Source organism: Trachemys scripta, chromosome 17 (genome assembly GCF_013100865.1).
Source record: "Trachemys scripta elegans isolate TJP31775 chromosome 17, CAS_Tse_1.0, whole genome shotgun sequence".
NCBI classification, from domain to species: domain Eukaryota; kingdom Metazoa; phylum Chordata; order Testudines; family Emydidae; genus Trachemys; species Trachemys scripta.
Window position 1 is genome coordinate 23,587,559 of NC_048314.1, and position 19,628 is coordinate 23,607,186.

The window sequence follows — 19,628 nt, forward strand, 5'->3', positions numbered from 1 at the left end:
CAATGACCTGTGCTAAGGGAGATATTACTTCCTGAATAGGCTAACCTACAAAGAGCAGGGAGGAAGTCAGGCCCTTGAGGAGAGCTCATGATTATTGTTTCATCCTGCATATACGTTTAACATTACATTGTTGCTGTTTACTGGATGTTGCTCCTTCTCCCAAGAGACCCCAGAAAACATCCAGATTGATCAGAGGCTTTTCAGTACTTGCATTTAAAGATTTGAGGAAAGAAAAGAACCATTCTGAAAGCAAGTGTTGGGGGCAGTGACCATTAGGGTGACCAGACAGCAAATGTGAAAAATTGGGACGGGGGGGGGGGGTAATAGGAGCCTATATAAGAAAAAGCCCCCAAAATTGGGACTGTCCCTATAAAATCGGGACATCTGGTTACCCTAGTGACCGTGCTCCTGTGTAAATCTTTGAGTAGAGTTTGCTTAGTTGAAAAAAATAGTGCTTACACAATTTTAAAATATTATTGTATCTGATGAAGAAATTTCACATTTTGGCTAAATGAGCTTTTCATAAATATAATAAACACAAATGTACCATTCAGGATTGATAATTTCAGCTTTTAATATTTTTTACTTCCAGTTTGGTGTCTTTCTCTAAAAATTAATTTTGGTGATTCTAAGGGCAGGTCTACACTAGAAGCGCTACATTGGCACAGTTGCCCCGATGAAGCTGCACCGCTGTAGCGAGTCTGGTAAAGACATTCTGTGCTGACAGGAGAGCGCTCTCCTGTTGGCATAATTACTGCACCGCCATGAGAGGCAGAAGCTATGTTGGCGGGAGGGCATCTCCCGCTGACATTGCACTGGTGTGGCCAGCGCTTAGGTCGCTGTGACTTGCGTTGTTCAAGGGGGAGTCTTTTTCACACCTCTGAGTGACGGTAAGTTACATCGACTTAAGCGGTAGTGCAGATCTGCCCTTAGTTTGATAACTTGGACAAGACTGTGATGCTATAACTAGTAAATACTTTATGGACTTGCCTGTTTCCCGAAATAATTGTAAAAGGAAAGGGGCATTGATTCCTGCCCCGCCTCCCCATGATACAAATAGTGTATTTTCATTTGTGACAAACCTGTAGATAGAATTTTGATGTATGCAAAAATTAAATGCAAACAAGGATGAAAAATGGAAGAGTCTATTTACATGATAGTGTAGTTGGCATTGGGATCGTCATGATTACCAGCCTGCACCGTTGTAGAATAGGTGAGGAACTCTGGTTGTCTCTTTCATAGGATAGCAAACACCACTCGAGCAAAAAGCTAGAACCAGCTCTGCTTAGTGATCTTGTTGAGAAAATCCTCAGGCCAGAATATTATACTCAACCAGGTCCCTGTACTGAAACAAAAGGAACTGAATTTTGTAGTGGTTAAATAGAATCCAAATATTAATGGATAAAGTTGTTTGATTCCCCCTTCCTCTCTCCCCACCATCCCCCTTGTTTTAGACGTATGTTAGTCTTATGCTTCAGGGAGGCGGTAGGAACAGCAATAACAACACTCTGAAGGTGTGAGAGTGATAAAAACAGGGACTGTCTTTGTCATGTCCCTGTCGCCTGCATTATTTATGAGCTGTTATAAAGCTGATGTAACAGTGTGTTGCTGTATAACCCACTGGAGAATTTTGGCTTTCTGGTAAATGTCAGGCAAATCTTATTGGACATGACATTTAGAAAATTACCACTTGTGGTCTAACATATCTTCACTTAAATACTTTAATGAGAATTAAGCTAATATTCTGGTGTAAATAACACTTTATCCATCATCCTCCGCAGTTCTGCTGCACTCCACTCTTCGGTTTTGGTTTCAAACTGCTGCAAGCTGTCAGTTTTGCCTTTTGGCGAATTGCACAGTTACACCTTTTCACAGCTGATCTGCAAGCTACATTCTTGCCATGATTTGATTCAGATAACTTTCATATAAAATGCTGAATGTCACAACAGGCATCAGCTGTCTGTATCAAGAGGGACAAATACAAGATGGGCATCTTTCAACCAATCTAGCACCTTTATTCCTCCTCTTAAGATTTTTAGTAAAAATTCTTAGTTGTCTGATGTAAAACAAATATAATGGTAGAGCATCATAAGGGTGCACAACATCTTATCAGAAAAATCACAGGTGCCTGTCCAGAGGAGATCACTATATAATAAATTATACCTTACCTGGCAAAAGATGACAATAATAAACATTAAACAACTGAGGTTTATATGCATCTTATTGGTTCTGTAACTAAATGTATAAATAAAGAATTGGTTTAGTGCCTGGAGTGAGGGTCACTAAAGAGTGTCAAGTACTGGCCAGCAATGGAAAGTTAATCCAAAGAAGTGAGTTTTGAGAAAAGATGTAGAGGGCGAGGTGCATGGTTAGCGAGGATATTTCAGCAGTGTCTGCCCTGGATTATACTGGTGATAACTCAGTGCCTTGCTTTATTTACATCTTGGGGAATAGCACGTAAAACTACTCCAGAGAAGTATCGACAGTTTATGGCTGTGCTATGTGGTGGTGATGATTGTTTATTAATTTGTGTGTGTTCTAACAATGCTCAGAGGCCCAAAGGATTGGGACTCCATTGTACTATGTGCTATACAAAGCCGAGATAGGACAGTCTTTGTCCCAAAGAGCTTACAATCTCAATTTTTGCTTCCGTGTAATCTGTTTTTATTTTTGCTTTGAGACAGTTTGGCTTTCCCAAAGGTTATGTTTACGTGTGAACTCTTAGGGATATATTATTACATCGGAATTGGGGATACCCAGTTGATTCCATGGTAGTTTTGGGCGGCTGGGGGAAGAAAATGGAGGAATTGATTTTCTTTGTTAATAGACTGTACATTAATGATAAACATCTACAAGATGTTGTTTTTTTAAAAAAATCCTTTGTTACTTAAGGCAAAATACTCCAGACATTTGTTGTTTTGAGGCATTAAATATGTTTTGCAAGGTAATTAAGGAGATTAATGCTAATTATAATTGGTGTCCATTCAAAAATGTCAAACCTATTTAAGCATATTTTTCATAGTGGTTGTTAATTAGTGAATTGTATTGAAGTTTACATACACAGAGAAGGAGTTAAATGCTAATCAGAAGATGAGCCATGCCGCTGTTGATCTGGTGGACATGAGCAGTCAACAGCTGACTAACATGAGTCCAGGAGTGAGACAGATATTTTGCTTCTTCACTGATCTTTTATTTATTTCCTTCCACAGTATTTTAAAAAGCAGAAACGGTTAATCCCGGAAAGGACGGTGTGGAAATATTTTGTGCAGTTATGCAGTGCAGTCGAACACATGCACTCCCGCAGGGTGATGCACAGAGGTAACATTAATTCAGTCTCTTTTCACTGAATAATAATATAATGTTCCAATTAGTAAGCGCCCACATTCAAAAACAATTATGCTGATGTTCAGCCAGTGCATGTTTAGAGAGAGACTGGTGCTTGCGAGATGGATTTCTCCTTGTGTCTTTTGCCTCATTGTTAGAGGATTCAGTCCGAAGTGAGTAGAGTATTATGAAGATGAGCTGCTTTCTATTCCAGACACTGATATTAACTAGAAGTGTCAAACCTGCCATTACAAACGTGTCAGAAGTAAAATGCTGAGACTAGTGGATGCAGTGAATGCTAAGAAATAGTCTTAATTATATTTAGTACGACCTTAGAGAGAGTTAAGGGGAGTTTTTCTGTCTCATAAGCGGATTTGGGAATATTAATATAAATACGTTCCAAACTTTTTTATACCCCATTCTCAATGTTCATTAATTATTTTTCTAGCTCTTGTCTTAGAACTTTTCATCACTTTGGTCTCTATCCAAAAATTACTTTGCCCCTTATAGTACAAATGAAATGTTTTGTGAAGGACTTGACCCAGGAAGTGCAAATGCACCACAAAGGAGCAAATACCAATCTCGGCTGCTCATTAATTCCATTCCCTTTACAAGTGGCGAATGCCTCACTCAATTCGCCAGCAAAGGGAGAACTAGAATTCCGCTCCTACGTAGTTGCCTCTTGCAGCCTTCCAGGTATGCCTGATTTAGACTATAGTAAATGATAGTAGCCTGTCATGTACACAAGTCTACTATAATTCAGGGGAAAAGAGGATTCACTAGTGCACACCATGACTTGGGGTTTAGCTTGGGGAAACTGAGCTTCACTTACTTTGACTGTCTTATAAGCGGACAAAATATTTTGTATAAAACCCCCAGTGGTGTCCTGTCGGACAGGATGTGTTGGGCAGAGTGAGAGCTCTGCTTTGTGAATGAGATGCATACTCTGCTGGGTGGGTTAGCTACGTTATATTCCAAGTTTCTGGTTGTTTTTCTGAAGAGGGGCCTCTCCCTCTTCCCCCATTGACATTTTGCAGTTAATTTTCATTGCAAAGATGAGGGAAGCGTTAGAGTGAAGCGAAGGCAATTCAGAGCTTTCCTGCTTTGCTTTTAGGTTATTAGACTTGTGTAAAGCTAAATTGTGCATTTTTTTTTTTTTGTAAGGGTGGAAGGGGAGATCAGGGAAAGCTGTCTGAGACATCCTTAAAAAAAAACAAAAAACAAAAAAACACCAAAGTTCCTACTCTCTCCCTGATTAGAACCTGCTGTTCCAGTTTAGAATGATCTTTGCCTCAAATGTTGGACTTGAACAGTCACCTGTCAGACATTTCAGATTAAAAATGCATGGTGCTAACACACTGTTGGCTTATAATTTCTTTGAGTTTCCCCAAAATAGTTGCCTCATACAAAACTCTGCAGGGAGAGTGTTGCATCTTGTCCTAGCCCTGGAAGCCATCTTTGATTCAATGTAGGTATGAAGCACTGCAGGGGGCTTGCGTTATTTTTCCTTTATAAGACGTTAGGATGTTGAAGACATTGTAATCCACGTGGTAGAAACATTCTGCCTTCAGATTATGACATTTGTTTCGTTGTACGAGAGTCTCGGCAGGGCTCAATGTGCTAATGCCTGAGCCGAACCCTCTTGGAGTCAATAGAAAGAGCCCCATGGACTTTTGTTGGCTCTGGATCAGTCACATATCTAGATCCGTAGATGGTGATGTAATGAACGTGCCATATTTTAGAATGGAAAGATCACTCCATGACTTGAAATTTTGAAATCAAGGTTAGATTTTTTTCTAAAAGATATGCTCTTGTTTACTACAGCTGTTGGACTTGAAGCAGGAATTATATGTATGGAAATCCTATGGCCTGTGTCATGCAGGAGGTCAGACTGAATTATCACAATGGTTCCTTCCAGCCTTAAAAATCTTTTCACCAACATTTAAATAATCAGTCATTTTTAAAAATGAGAAAATTATTAAGTTAGGCTACTGAAGTGGATGGACCCTTGCTTGGCATGTTACCTGCGTGCTTGTAACTGCATGTTCTAGTCACAAGCTATTTCCAACCCATTGCAGTGTATTTCAGTGTGAAAGAGACACAAAAAAATCATGTTAATGTAACTTACAAACACATTTGTTACTTACCAGGGGACTGATATTCAGTGAGCAAGTTGATAATCAAAGGAAGTGAGTGGAAGAATGAATCATGTACAAGCCCATCCTAATTAGGTGACTTCCCTCTCATATCCTCAAAATGTACTGAGTGTAACATGGCTCCACCTTCATTAGGAGGGCCTTCCCTTTATTAAGCAACCAATTTTGTTGGGCCCTTGAGTGGCCATTTATGACAGAAGTCAGAACTGAAAATAGAATCCAAGTAACCTAGCCCCCCCTCTAACTTAACCATAACACCAGCCTTCCAACAGAACAAACGTGTTGCTAACATACGGTTTGCAAATTTGCATCTTAAGCCTGATACAAAAAATATAGAACTTCGATATAAAACACTGTCCCATTCACAAAATGTGGATCAGTTTTGGACATGTAGATCAACCTTTGATATAAGGGGAAAGTCAACCATAATAAATAGTTCTGTGTAAATGTGACATTTCCAAAGGGAAGCTGGACTTAAATATTTCTTTGATTTCCGTGAGTGAGAGAGGTTACCTCTTTTGTTATGCTGTTTTCCTACAACTTTTCCCTTGCTAATATTTCTGCTGCACTGAGAAGTATACTCAGGTTTTTTTTATGTAACTTGAAGTCTTAGAAGATTCAGCCTATCAAAGCTGTGCAGAAACATGGTTCTGATTGAGTCTCTCTTTTGTGCAGAAGAGGCTCCAGGCTATGTTTCCATTGCAGTATTACAACAGATAACCTTTTGTGGCTTTGACCTTTTCCTTGTCCCTTTTTGCAGACATAAAACCAGCCAACGTGTTTATAACAGCCACAGGAGTGGTGAAGCTGGGAGATCTTGGATTAGGCCGCTTTTTTAGTTCTAAAACCACTGCAGCACATTCCTTAGGTAAGATGGCATTTTTAGCCATTAAACACCCTTACATAATGTATCACTGTGAAGTTCAAAGTGATATCTGTCCTCTTAATGTGACAAAGGTTGGTTCAGCGGGTACCTCTGACATGTTTTCTATGATGCAAGTTTTAAGTGCTGTTTATATATATTGGGTTTCTTTATGCAAATTTTAAATAGTTTTTTTAAAATTTTTTAATTAAAACTCTCCATGACATTTTTTTCTGCAACGTTGTTCACTGTGGTAAGTATAATGGTTTCTGATATGTGACTAGGTTGTCATAGGCATCTTTCTTTATCTAAATAGCACATTTGAGTGTGTGATGCACTGTAGTTAGAGGATTAATAAACAATAAGATCCAAGATACCTTCTCCCTTTCCTTAATTTCTTTTTTGTGCTGATATCAACTGTTGCACCACCAACTTCTTTTGGTAATGTTGATCAGCTGACTCCCTCCAAGATGCCATTGCAATTGCTCTCTGAGAATGGGAAGTGTGTAAAAGCACATTTCCGTAGAAACCCTTGCAATTCACCAGTTCCAAACAAGGACGTTTTCTCAAACAACCACCATAACAGCTCAGAGCAACATAAAGCTCTTAGACCTGAGGTGAGTTTCAGGTGGTTTTCTGCTGTGCAATTACACGTCTTTCAAAATCGTCCGCTGTCCTTGTGTGGTGGCTTTGTTTCAGAATACTCCTGGTGGCATCTGCTGAAGTTCTGTCTTCAGGAATGATATCACAGTAAGCCTTCGTCCCCAGCAATGGTGAGGTGGGGTGTGTGGTATCTAATTTGATACATCTACTGGACAGATTTTAACAGCACTGTGACCGTCTAGTGGTCAGGCAATGGTAAAGGAGAGCAAAGTGGAAGACTTCAGTGTGTAGCAATGGCAGTTCTTTGTCTCTCTTAGGAAATAAATATACATTCTGTCTCCAGGGCTGTCAAGCTGGCACCTTTCTTCGGCCTAAAATTCACTTTATGAACAAAGTTTGCTTCTTAGGGAGGTTTTCTGTAGGCTCCTGATCTCCTCACGGGTTGATACTGCTATAAGATTTGTAGTTTTAGGATGCAGTTGCGGTAGAGTCTGTATAACTACTGTTTGTTGTTTCCAGCAGTGCTTACAATGTGCTAGATAGTTACTATATGTAAGACAACCTGCTTCCTGCCCCGAAGAGCTTACAGTGCTGAATATTCAAGCTTCTCTAAAGGACACGAAATCAATATTCCGCTAATTGCCCAGCAAACCCTTTTGGTTGGGGTTTTTCAGAGACATGAATCTGCAGTCTCTGTGTCAACAACCATTACTCTTATTCCAGTTAGATAATTTATGGAGCAACATTGGCTTCAGTGAGAGAGGGTTAATTGTCCTTTCTTTCCCATTTTGGTGATTCACTGCATTTGTAGTCAAAAGGGGAGGGGAGAAGGGATCTTGCTCTGTTATCTTGGCTAAGAAAATAGACCTGTTCAGTTATCTGGCTTGCTTGACAAATAAGAATCCTGGTCATGCTCTAGACATGATACTATATTGAAGGTTTGGCTAAATTGATCATTGACAGAACTACAGTGTTAATGTTCTCTGGGCACTAGTTTGAATTGTAGCTAATAGTGGCTAATATTGGCCTTAATTGGATCTTTTAAAATTGAATTGAACCCTGAAAAGGGGTGGGTGGGTGCATGTATGTGTGTGGTTAGATGAGGAGTGTTCAGAGTTCCACAGATGCAGCAGAAGAAACTACAATTTTTATCCCTTTTCATACAAGAATAACAAAAGTGGGTTTCACCCTCTTGCCATCAGGCTCATTATTTGAAAAACAGGTAAAGGGTTAAAGTGCTTTGAGCTCAGCAGCATGGTCAGTGGAAGGCACAAGATGCAAAGTGCACTATGGTCATTTAGGCTTCTCTTTGTCTTATCATAAGTTTTCAAGAGAGAACATTGATGGTATCTTCTACTTACGAGAGTTAGGTTGTTTTACTTGATAGTACTTAAAACCTGGTTTGCTACAGAGGTGAGAGGTTTTGAGGATCCATTCCCTTTGGAAGTAGTTCAGAAACATGTCTAATTACTGGGTTTAACCAGGCATTAAGTGTTTGCTACTGTAGCATGAAAACTGAGCCTAAAAGGGTCCAAGCTGATCCAGATTTAGGATGAGATGAAATGCACAACACACACTATTTTATTTAACAGAAAGTGTGTGATGACCTAGTTTGTGTGTACTGATTGTATGTAGATGTCTGTAATATGTATATGTAGCTCTTTAGACTGTACACACACACACACACACACACACACACACACACACACACACACACTTTATTTGAGCACTGTCAGTGTTTGGTGTGCTGTACAGATTATAACGGAAGACTCTGCCCCAAGGAGTTTATTGTGAATTAGACTGGCATACACTTACGGCATACAATACACTTGGTGAGTGGAAAGTAAAGTCCCAGTGTAGTGCAGATGTCATTTGTGTTGTAGTGTTACGCACATAGCCGTTCACATTAATGCATTGAAATAGTAAGTGGGAGAGTTGTATTTAGTACCATTGTAGGATTTCACTGCATTTTTCTTACTTCTCTGATTTCTTCAGTAGATGTTTTTGTGACACTGGGTTAGAAAGTGCTGAGATAGATAGATAGTGATGAGAGCCACAGTTCCTATGTAGATAGATAGATAGAACTTCTATACAGGATATATATATATATTTTTTACTCTTACAGTGAGAGGGAATTGGAAATTTAGAGCATAATTAATTGTTGTACCTTATTAATGAAATACCTTCTGCACTAAAATATAAATTGTTGCCTGGATACCATGTGACAGTTAATATACAAGTATCCGATAAGTGCTTTATCTCATCCAGTACTTATTTCAAACACTGATACTTCATATCAGTGGTGGAAAATTAATTTACTATGTTATTACAAAGATATTAGAATGATGAATAGAAATGGATATAAAATTAGCAAAGCAAACTATAATTACCTGTTATAAAAGGCAGCCCTACTAAAAATCAGACAGTAAGAGATGCAGTAGGAATTTTCAAAAACCTATGACAAATGTACACTTGTTCTCATTACCCAACAAACATCCTTAAATATCACTGTAATCACACACTTCTGTTTATTCCCCTATTTCCCCAATATGAATGGTGTGATTCCAACGTTTTCAAACAGTTCCTCTGTTTGAATAAAGCAACAAAGAGTCCTGTGGCACCTTAAAGACTAACAGATGTATTGGAGCATAAGCTTTCGTGGGTGAATACCCACTTTGTCAGACGCATGTGTTTTGAATATTCTGTTTGAATAATACACCTTTCTAGCGTATGCAAGATGATAAACAGCATGAATGTTTTTTTCTTAATATAAAGGGACTGTATATAAAATTTGATTTTTCATGTAAACTTTGTTACTGTGCATTATTTATAAAGCTCTAGATGGCTATATGGTTTGCTTCATACTGATACAAGATTTTAGTTCTTGAGAGCATAAAGTGTTTACTATTCCAGAGCATTTTTAACTGTCACCTCTTTTTAAGTAAAAGGTGTGATCATCTAAGAGAGGATGCTTCTTTTCTTTTCCTAGTCAATTATATCTCTATACTGTATTAACGTGTTCAAAAATACTCGAGTCTTATCTCACTAAAGAGCAAGTAGCTCTATTTAAGTTCTTTACCTTTAGTTCCCAAGGTCAGTTTGGACTACACAAGGTGTTGATTTCATTTCACTTTGTATTTGTGCCATTTCTCACATTCCGCAGAAGAGCCTAGCTTAAATTGCTACTACCTGCACTGAATCGACATTTATTTGGTAATCGTGTCACATACACCAGTGAGGCTTTTAAGCACACAGAAAAACAGAGATGACGTATGAACCTTTGTTGTTATAAAAAGATGTAATAGCAAGCGAGGTACTTCTAAAATGTATGTACTCAAAATATTAGGAGAGTTTTATTTTACTGTAAGATTTCAGTCTAGAATGTATTTATAAAAAGAGAAAAAAAATCCCCATCAGAGTAAGTTAAAATCACATCATCAGGAATGGGCAAAAATATGATCATGTCCAATAATTTGATTTTATCTAGTTTGACTGCTGTGCTTATTATATTAATAAGAATAAATTGGGGCTTGGAAACTGGCCGAACATGTAAACCAGGCTTGTGACCTTTATCAGAGCTCCTCTTTCTTAATTCAGAAAGCGCATGTAATAGGAGTTAAAGCTCCTCTGTGTGGATCCTGCCCTTCCTCCAAAGAAATAGCATCCCGAAAGCAAAATGAAAACCAATGTGAAAAGGTAAAATCCAGGTTTCCAGGGGGGAAAGAGCTGTTGACAGTGATGCTTGTTTCCAAATAAAAAGTACATTCTTACGTTCAAAAGATATTTTGTTTGGAGAAAAATAATATTTGGAGTAATAGCTGTTTTTACGTAATTGGCTAGATTTGTAGTTTTATAGCAGCAAGAAAGAGAGTCTGGTTTAAAAAGGTTTTTTTCATTTGGAAATTTACATTTTAGTAAGTGTGAATGATATTTTATATATATTTATATTTAAGGTAGCTAGATATACATAGATATGATCTTATACAGGCCTAGTCTGTGGTATCTGATACTTCCTGTAGCCATGTTGCCCTAGCAACCACCCTGAACCATAATTTCTAAGGCTGCTGACCCATGAATTGAACACGGCTTATGCAAATATATTCGTCTAATTTTTTTCTTTCTTTGTATTTCCTAATATCAGACTGGCATAAAAGGGCATTAGGCAGCACCACAACCCGTCTGACAGGTGTACTATCGGGCTGTGGCAGCGCAGCCGCCTCAATGTCAGAAATGGAAGCCATAATTAGAGCAAGGAACAGAATGAACGTCAAACGAATTACCAGGCAGCAGATCATATTTGTCAGGAAGGATTGCATACATAAAAATTAAGTGACAGTACACGCCGGGGTAATGAAAGAAAAATGAAAGATTTGCCCATACACAGCTCACAAGATACAAGCGAGTGTCTTGCTTGGAGCAACAGCAGGCTGCACGACAAATTATGTGGCTGGATTTTGAGGTTCCTGTTTCACCACTATAGTCTGCATTCGTAAAACGAGAGAAAGTGAGGTCCACTTCCTGATAGACAGACCTACAAAAACACATGAACAAACACACAGAAAAGTTGGATGCAGGCGGGTCCCACTTGGCCCTGACTGCAGTAAAACCAGCACCCTGTATGAATAAGGAAGGGAAGTGTATTGGATGAATGGTAAACCCCACAAATAAAATGGTGAAATCGACTTTTCCTGGATGGTTAGAGGAATAACCTGGGGGAACTTGTAGGGTACCACATATTCTGCTGCTGCTCTTTTCACTGTAGAGATCCCTTGTTCTCGAGGTCTATGTTATTGCAGGGAGCAGTCTTCACTGCTCAGTGCTTTACCTGAAATCTTCCACATTTTAAAGCAAACCCTTGCAGCTGAATTACTCGCTAAAGGATATTTTATTAGCTGCCATTGCCAGGTAGCTGTGCTGCCCTTCTGTCCTGTCCCCAGTTAAAGAAATTGCTCTCTCCCTCCCTGGATAAATCCCAGGTTTTAGCTGGAAAGGAGAATAGAGATGCATATAATTAAAACTTCCATTTATTAAGATTTTTTCCCCCAAAACGGAGAGAAACAGTCTCTGGTGAGTGGGATTTTTTTTAAAATTAATTTCTTTGGAGAAAATATTGCTTAACCATTTTCACGAAAAACAAAAATACATTCCAATTCTTTTGTTTATTGCAGTGCATGCATAATTACATTTAAAATCTTTCCTTTTGCTTAGGTGTTTCCCCTTTTTGTACCATATGGTACCCCTTTGACTCCCATTTCACTGCTAGGTACAAGAAGTTACTAAATTTAACCTAAAGCTTCCTGTCCAGTAACAAAAGTGAAATCAGATGTAACAAGTGGATTTGTGTTGTTTCCCACCCACGGTGCATAGCAGCTTCAGAGTTACAGTGGCTTTCTTCCAGCAAATAACTGGAATGGGCAGGGTTGCAGTTTTCCCGTACTATTTTTCCATATGCTGCTCTTTAAACTTGTCTTGAAACCCCGTTGTAAAGACCATGTTATACATTTCATCATTCCTTTTGTGAACTTCTCTGTGAGATGAGCAAAAAGAGGAATAAATCATCAGTGCATGGTATTCTGTCGTGCTTTGTTTAAAGCTGTTAAATAGGTCCCACAGCATAAGTTGGGACAGTTCTAAGAGAAGATTGTAAACAGCAGAATATGGTCAAATATTGACTAAAAATTCAACACTGAATTGATGTAGTTTTGGTTTCTTTTTAAATGCACCAAAACATTTACCTGGTACAATTAAATAGCTTATAGATAATTTCCATCAATGTTAAAATTGACTGCTTTTTTGTTAAATTAATTACTATATTTTTTTATTAGTGAAAATCCTGTGTCTGGTGGTATAATCCAAAATTGCAGGTTTGCATAAAAAAATTGGGGGAAAAAATATATGTTGACTTTTTTTTGCCAAATAGACTCAAATTTCCTCGTGTCAGAGCAGATTTTCCTTTTGGGAATACCACCATACATGTCAGACCTTCTCAAAACAGAACACACAAATAGCCATTGATCAGACTGCGTGTGGGTTGCTGAACACACATTCCTTCTGTGTTTTCTACTCTGCTAGAGGGCAACCAGGGAGTACCCCTTTTGTCTTGAGAAGATCTGGTGCACAAATACACTGGTCCCCATTGTTCTGCTTGCCAAGCCAGTGTGCCATTCCAAGCAGATTCATGGTGCATTTAGAACTGCAATGACTAGAAAAGGGGCCTCATTGAGAAACAAAGGACAGAGAAAACCTGTGCTTAAAATGTTAATGCCCATCTTTTCAGTGTTCTGAGCAAGTTTGTTCTTTCGGTATAAGCAGTAGGTATAGTATTTGTGGGATAAAATGCAAACTTGTAATCAAAGAGTTGTTGGTTAATTTATTGATATGGTTAGGGTTACCAGATAGCAACTGTGAAAAAACGGGATGGGAGTGGGGGGTAAGAGGCGCCTATATAAGAAAAAGTCCCCAAAAACAGGACTGTCCCTTTAAAAACAGGACAGCTGGTCACCCTAGTTATGGCTAATAGGTATAAATAGAGTACATAACAGATAAAAGGATTTTTGATTATTTGCAGTAGGTGGATTGTTCCTAATGGAATACTGTCTGTGTTGTATCACAACTCTTTCGAATCTACTTGTTGCATTAATCTCTCATAATTCCTTTTCTTATTTGCATGTAATCTTCTTGCTGTAGAAATAAGTAGATTTCAATCAAATCTTTCTTTAAGTTATTGGAATGGAATTTGTACTTCAGGGTGATACTTGAAGGAATTTAGAGGAAACTTCTTTCATGCTTTTGACCATTCTTTCACCTTTATCTTGCTTGTAAGAATCTGCATAGACTCTGCTATGGAGACAGCATGCTTGTCTCCTGTCAAAAATTCAGCAATCCTGCAGTAGTTCTACAACTAACGAATGAGTAAAGCAAGAGCAACCTAAAGTGCAATGCCGTCTCAATTTGACTTGATTGAGTCTCTCAAACTGTTGCTGGATTTTTCTTTTTCTTGTAACAGCAGAAGCTGCAATGCATCCAGTCTCAACTGAACACTTCCATTATTGCAGACCGGGCTTATCCGGAATGTTTGAGAATAGGAGACAATTGATGGGTGTTATAGTTTCTTAAGGTTTCCATAGATTACAAAGGACAAGGAATAGGTGAACTGTCTTAAGAGTTCAGTGCCTTTCAATAGGAAGATTAAGATTCTGTAAGTGTGCATCAAAGTATGAAAACTTTTGTTTTGGCATTTAGACCCTCATGTAGCAATGTTAATACTAAACTCCTCCTTAGGATCGCTGTAAATTCCCCTATGTAACAATTTACAGGTTTATCTTAAGAGATGAGTCACTTGAGCATTGTGGGTGCTGATTTCCTCTTTGAATTAGGGCCTTTGATTTTATTCGTACTAAGTAGATATTGTGCTTGAACCATATTAAAAAGTGGTTTTCTAACTCTGTGGTTATGACACTTCAATATGTGTCTTGCATATCAATGGCAAGACAACAGTCTTCAACATTTTAAATTATTTATTTGAAACATTTCTTAAACTAAGTTAGACCTGTGTGGCATCTGAGTTTTCTGAGGCCTGGTCTTCGCCTTTTCAAATGTAATGAGCATGTTTCAAAAACCACAAATATTTCAAAACATTGCAAAGTTTGTTTGGAGAGAAGTGGGAACATCTCTGGAATGAAGGAATGCTTTAATCAGTTTTACCCCTTGGAGGCCCATGTTGTGCTCTGATATTTCTTGGTTTGAAAGTGGGAATACTCTGTAAAGACACAATAAAGGTCAGAATTTGTTAGGTTCTTCTTTCATATTCAGAACTCTGTTCCCTGCTGGGAGAAAGCAAAGCGATAGATTCAGAAACACAGTTCAGTTCAGTTCAGTATTTCCTTGTCAAATTGCCTTTTAGTTTATATCACAGCCAGTTTGATTGACCAATTTCAAGTAGATACTTAAATTTCCTATATTTTTCAAAACCACATAAACCTCTAAAATATTTTAAAACCTCTGCACCCTTTTCAGTCTGACAGTCTGCCTGAAGGCAATGGGAGGGGTGGGTGAGAGAACATTGCCACAAGAGAGTAGAAGAATAGAGGGAGAACCCTAACAGTATAAATTAGATTTTGTCCTTGTTTCAGTTTGTGAGGAATCAGGAAACAGTTTCACAAGGAACTCTGATCCCTGAATACATTGTATTTGCACAGGAAAGAACTCTGATATAACCCAGCATATGAAAAGTTAAAACAAACAAAAACCTCACGTTAAAACCAAGAAGCCAGCAGTGATGATTTTAATAATGACAGAAAACGCCCCTCATGCTACCTTAAAGTGCTTTACAAGGATGGGTGAGCATTGTCACCTCCGTGTTACAGAAGGGGAAACCAAGGCATAGAAGTGACCTACCATTTGTCCCAAAGCGATTCAGTGGCAGAGTTGGGAAAAGAACCTAAGTCTTCCTATTCCCAGTTGGCTTCCATAATCTCTCACTCCCTGTTTGACTCAAAGAATATTTGAGAGGGAGGGAATATGAATCTTACATTTACAGTGCTGCCTTTGCCCATAATCTGCCTGCTGAAGAATCAACCTCTTCTTCACTTGGATGTTACAAATGACCCAGAGGTGTTCTGGTGTCCTGGCGTGGTTTAGCTGAAGCAAATACAGTACCTATGATAGAAGGAATAAGCATTGGTTTGATACCACTCAGGTATGGCAGTGTTCAAGAGAAGTGCTTAGACTTTCAGAAGTGGAATGGGAAGATGCTGACTTTAGTCATAAACCTCTGTACTGTTCTGTGCCCTTTATAACTTAAGAGGCATTACTCTACCAGCTGGTGATTAATATTGAATCTGAACAATATTTGGTATTTTCAGCAGGGCAAATGCCAAAGAAAGTTTCTGATTAATAGTCTCCGATTAGACTGTTCTTGTCAAATTGACTAATGTAATGCATTGGTGAGCCCTGGCTTATTAAAGTGGAAGTCTTGTGCAGTTTTCTAGAAGATGCTCATTACAGGAGATTCCCACATAATGTTGGACAGGCCATAAAGAGAATTGGGCTTGTCAGTCTTTTATCATGACACTTATTTAAAAATTAATGTATCATTTTTGAAATGCAGAGACCTGCTTGTTCGTATATTTGCTGACAACACTACAGTAATGATAGGTAAATGTGCAAGGTAGAGTTTATAGAATCGGCTCAGGCATGGGCTGCCCCACAAACCTATTTAATATAATGGAACAGCCTAATGCACAAAAATCAAATAAGGAATATGACGCATTCATCCGTATTATAAACACTGTCATTCTGCCTTGATCGAAGGTCGCTTTCAGGCATTATTCGAAACGACAATTTTAAATTGAACAAAGCCTTCCAAACAGACCCATGCTAACATGGAAGGCAAGGCCATAACTTTCAAGCCCACACACTGTTATTTACTGTGAGCTTGTTATGCAGTGACCCAGAACAACCGATTTCAAGAACACTTAAGGCTGGAGGCCACCAGTGGCACCAAAGCATTCTGACACACTGAGACTTATGGGAATAAGAGTATTAATGTTCTCCATGTTTATTCCTTCCATTGCATGTTCTGGAATTTACTCAGTTAATTACAGACAGTAACGGGGTAGCATTCTCTCTGGCTCCTTCCAGTATTGTAACTTTCTTGGCAGATCTGAGAAGAGGAGAAGCATAGAGAAGGCAGAGGTGGGGAAATGTCTTGTACATCAGTGTTCAGTGGAGAACTATGAAAACTCTTCACAACGATCTTCAGAGAGTGAATAACTTTGAGCTTCTGCTGCAGTTGCATGTTTTTAAACAGAAGAAATGTGTAAATGATGTGCGCCCAATGCAATTTTTTTTTTTTTTAAACAGAAAAAGTGTTCAGGAATTATGTAAAGTGCTCAGCTGGCCCACTGTGTTCATTTTACATGCAAATAGGAGGAGATCCATAGGAGGTCTGAGCTCTGTCGGCTTTCACAGTATTCTGTTGTCTCCCATTATGTCACTCCATGCAGTTCATTAAAAGGTTTAGTAACTAATGAGAGGGCTCCAGTCTATCCCATGTGCAGCAGCCTTTTACAGGAAGCTAAATCAGGCCAAAGCTGGGTCAAGGTCTATGTTGGACTATTCCTAGACTGAATATTAGTACTGGGTTAATAAGTGATGCTGTAATAGGGAGAGACTTGCAGATAGGCATGGAGATGTAATAATTTCTGAAAGTCACGTTCCCTCTCACACAATATGTACCTATGTTAAATTTGTGCAAATTAAGTTTCCAACTAGAGATGCATACCTCACTCAGATTCATGTAATTTCTTATTTGAATGAACCATAAATGCAAGCTAAGATTAAGAGATATGGGTAACTGGTTACTGGCCACTGCCAGAGGCAGAATACTAAACTGGAGGACCAAATGAGTGATCCAGTCAGGTACAGCAATCCTCCTTCCTATCAGAACTGTAATGAATTAATCCAATAATGTCATACATTTCACAATCATGCAGTAGGTTTTATTTCATTTTACTATTTTTATGTGAATCACACAGATCTGACAGCTCCTGCGTTGACAATATGCTTAGTATATTAAAGTACTCCTTGTGAATAGCCCAGTATTAAAATGGCTAGGGTTTGGCACTGGTAGACTTCGAGACTCACCACGCATTATGGGGAAGACTTGGGTTCGAGGCTACCCACGTGAATCTTGAAAGCAGCTGGGAGTGCTGTTTGGAGTTAGGTGCATACTGCATCATTCACAAACTCTTTCCTAATGGATGACCATCTCAAGGATGATCAAAACCTTGGGGTTGCAGGGGTCCATGCTGCAGCCATAGCTCCCAGACGAGGGTGGGAATCAATGTGTATGAGAGATAGGAAGGTAAAATGGAGATATGGGGTGGAAATGTAATGACCGTAGCTATGTACACATACAGATATCTCTGTTATGAGCAGGAATCCACCCTGGTGCCTTCAGCACCAAAGACTCAGACCTCTCCCATTTGTGCCCTAGGAGTTCACCATGGATGACCATGGCATCTGTATGCCTATGTAGCCATGCTTCTGCTAGAGAAGGGTTAGTGAAAGACTGACACACATTTGGATTACCCCATGTTCCTTCACACAGGATGAGGGGTGAATAATGAGAACCCCTTTTGCCCATATGACAGGAAATCGTCCATTCATGTTGTAGGACGTTCAAGTTTTACAAAATCAGATTATTTGGAAACTGATTACTTGGCTGATGGAGCGAGTCTGTATGTATAGAGCCAAATTGAAGGCAGTGAAATTAATCAGGTATGAATTTGGCCTAAATTGCCCAAGGGAAGGTTTTTACAAACTCAAAATGTAAGTAGATCTGATCACCTAACTAGAAAGATGTTCCTTCCTGGGAACCAGGTGAGTTATGAAAGTAATAGAAGATGTGAGCTAGAGGTTATGGGCTTGTGAAATGCATTGGCTATTTCAATAACCGAAAATATGCAAGAGATTGTAATTGGTCCGTAGCTGGAATAACTAGTTCTCACATTCCCAGCTTGTTTCAGTATAGCCTCAAGGTTGAGGAGGAAGGCTCTTCACACTAAAATCTGTTTCAGAGCAGCAGCCGTGTTAGTCTGTATCCACAAAAAGAACAGGAGTACTTGTGGCACCTTAGAAACTAACAAATTTATTAGAGCATAAGCTTTTGTGGGCTACTGCCGAAGAAGTGGGCTGTAGCCCACGAAAGCTTATGCTCTAATAAATTTGTTAGTCTCTAAGGTGCCACAAGTACTCCTGTTCTTTTTACTAAAATCTGTGTAATAAGAATCCAGGATTGTCACTCTGCAGCCTAGAATGTCTGATGAGTCAGTGTGAACTGATGGAATCAGCTACAAGCATGGCTGAGAACTATTTTTGTTTAGAATATTACCAGGTTCAGTCCTCACTGAGATTTGCGGTGTGTTACCATCCAGTTTTTAAAGTTCTCAGCCATTTTGACTTTATGAATTACAGTACACCCATGCGACAGAACAGGCTTTTAGTTATAGTAACGTATCTATCTATGTCAAGAGTCCTAGACTATTGTGATATCAGAGGTAACTCAATCAGCCATCACCCACTACAGCTAGTTTGCATGCAACAGTTTCATTGGTTGTATGAGGGAGAATGCTGAGATTACTTAGCCCAAGTGTGTGACAGCATGGGCTTTGAGCTACTAGTACTTGTTATAATTTGCTTCCACCCCTTTCATTTCCAACATTCACACTCACTCGTAGACCTTGTTTCTGTTTAATTTTGCATGGTCTAGCACCTGAAAGGCCCATTGACTTACACCTGCTCAAAAGCCTACAATTTATTTCCAGCCAGAGTTTTGAATGAAGAAATTGTGGATTTAACATGAGAGGCAATTTAACATTTGCCACTTTAAGGTCATTAGTAGAAGGTTAGATAGGAATGCCAAGATCCGAAAAAGAACAATTAACAGAGGGTTTGACAAGCAGAGAAAGAAAAAAAAGATAGTAACCGAACCCTGGATGTTTTTTATAAATGGAGTGTCCGAGGATTATTGGATGTAATTGAGGATACCAGGGTATCTTGTATTTTCAGTCCCACTAAGTTGATTTGGGATAAAAATGAGTTTCACTGGTACAAGGGATTTATTAGTCATTATTTCAAACTCCTGTCCAAAGATGCCCTGGCAAATTTAGCTTTAGAAA

General features: G+C 38.9%; 1 protein-coding gene across 5 annotated transcripts in view; it reads left to right on the forward strand.

The window, feature by feature from the left end:
* The window catches only part of NEK6 (NIMA related kinase 6), a 117,271-nt gene that overhangs the window by 75,845 nt on the left and 21,798 nt on the right, over window positions 1-19,628 (forward strand). For all 5 annotated transcript variants that reach the window (XM_034793958.1, XM_034793961.1, XM_034793960.1 and 2 more), the window contains 2 exons: window positions 3,210-3,318; window positions 6,241-6,348. In XM_034793958.1, coding sequence (XP_034649849.1) covers window positions 3,210-3,318; window positions 6,241-6,348 — 217 coding nt within the window. The remainder of the gene's footprint in view (window positions 1-3,209; window positions 3,319-6,240; window positions 6,349-19,628) is intronic.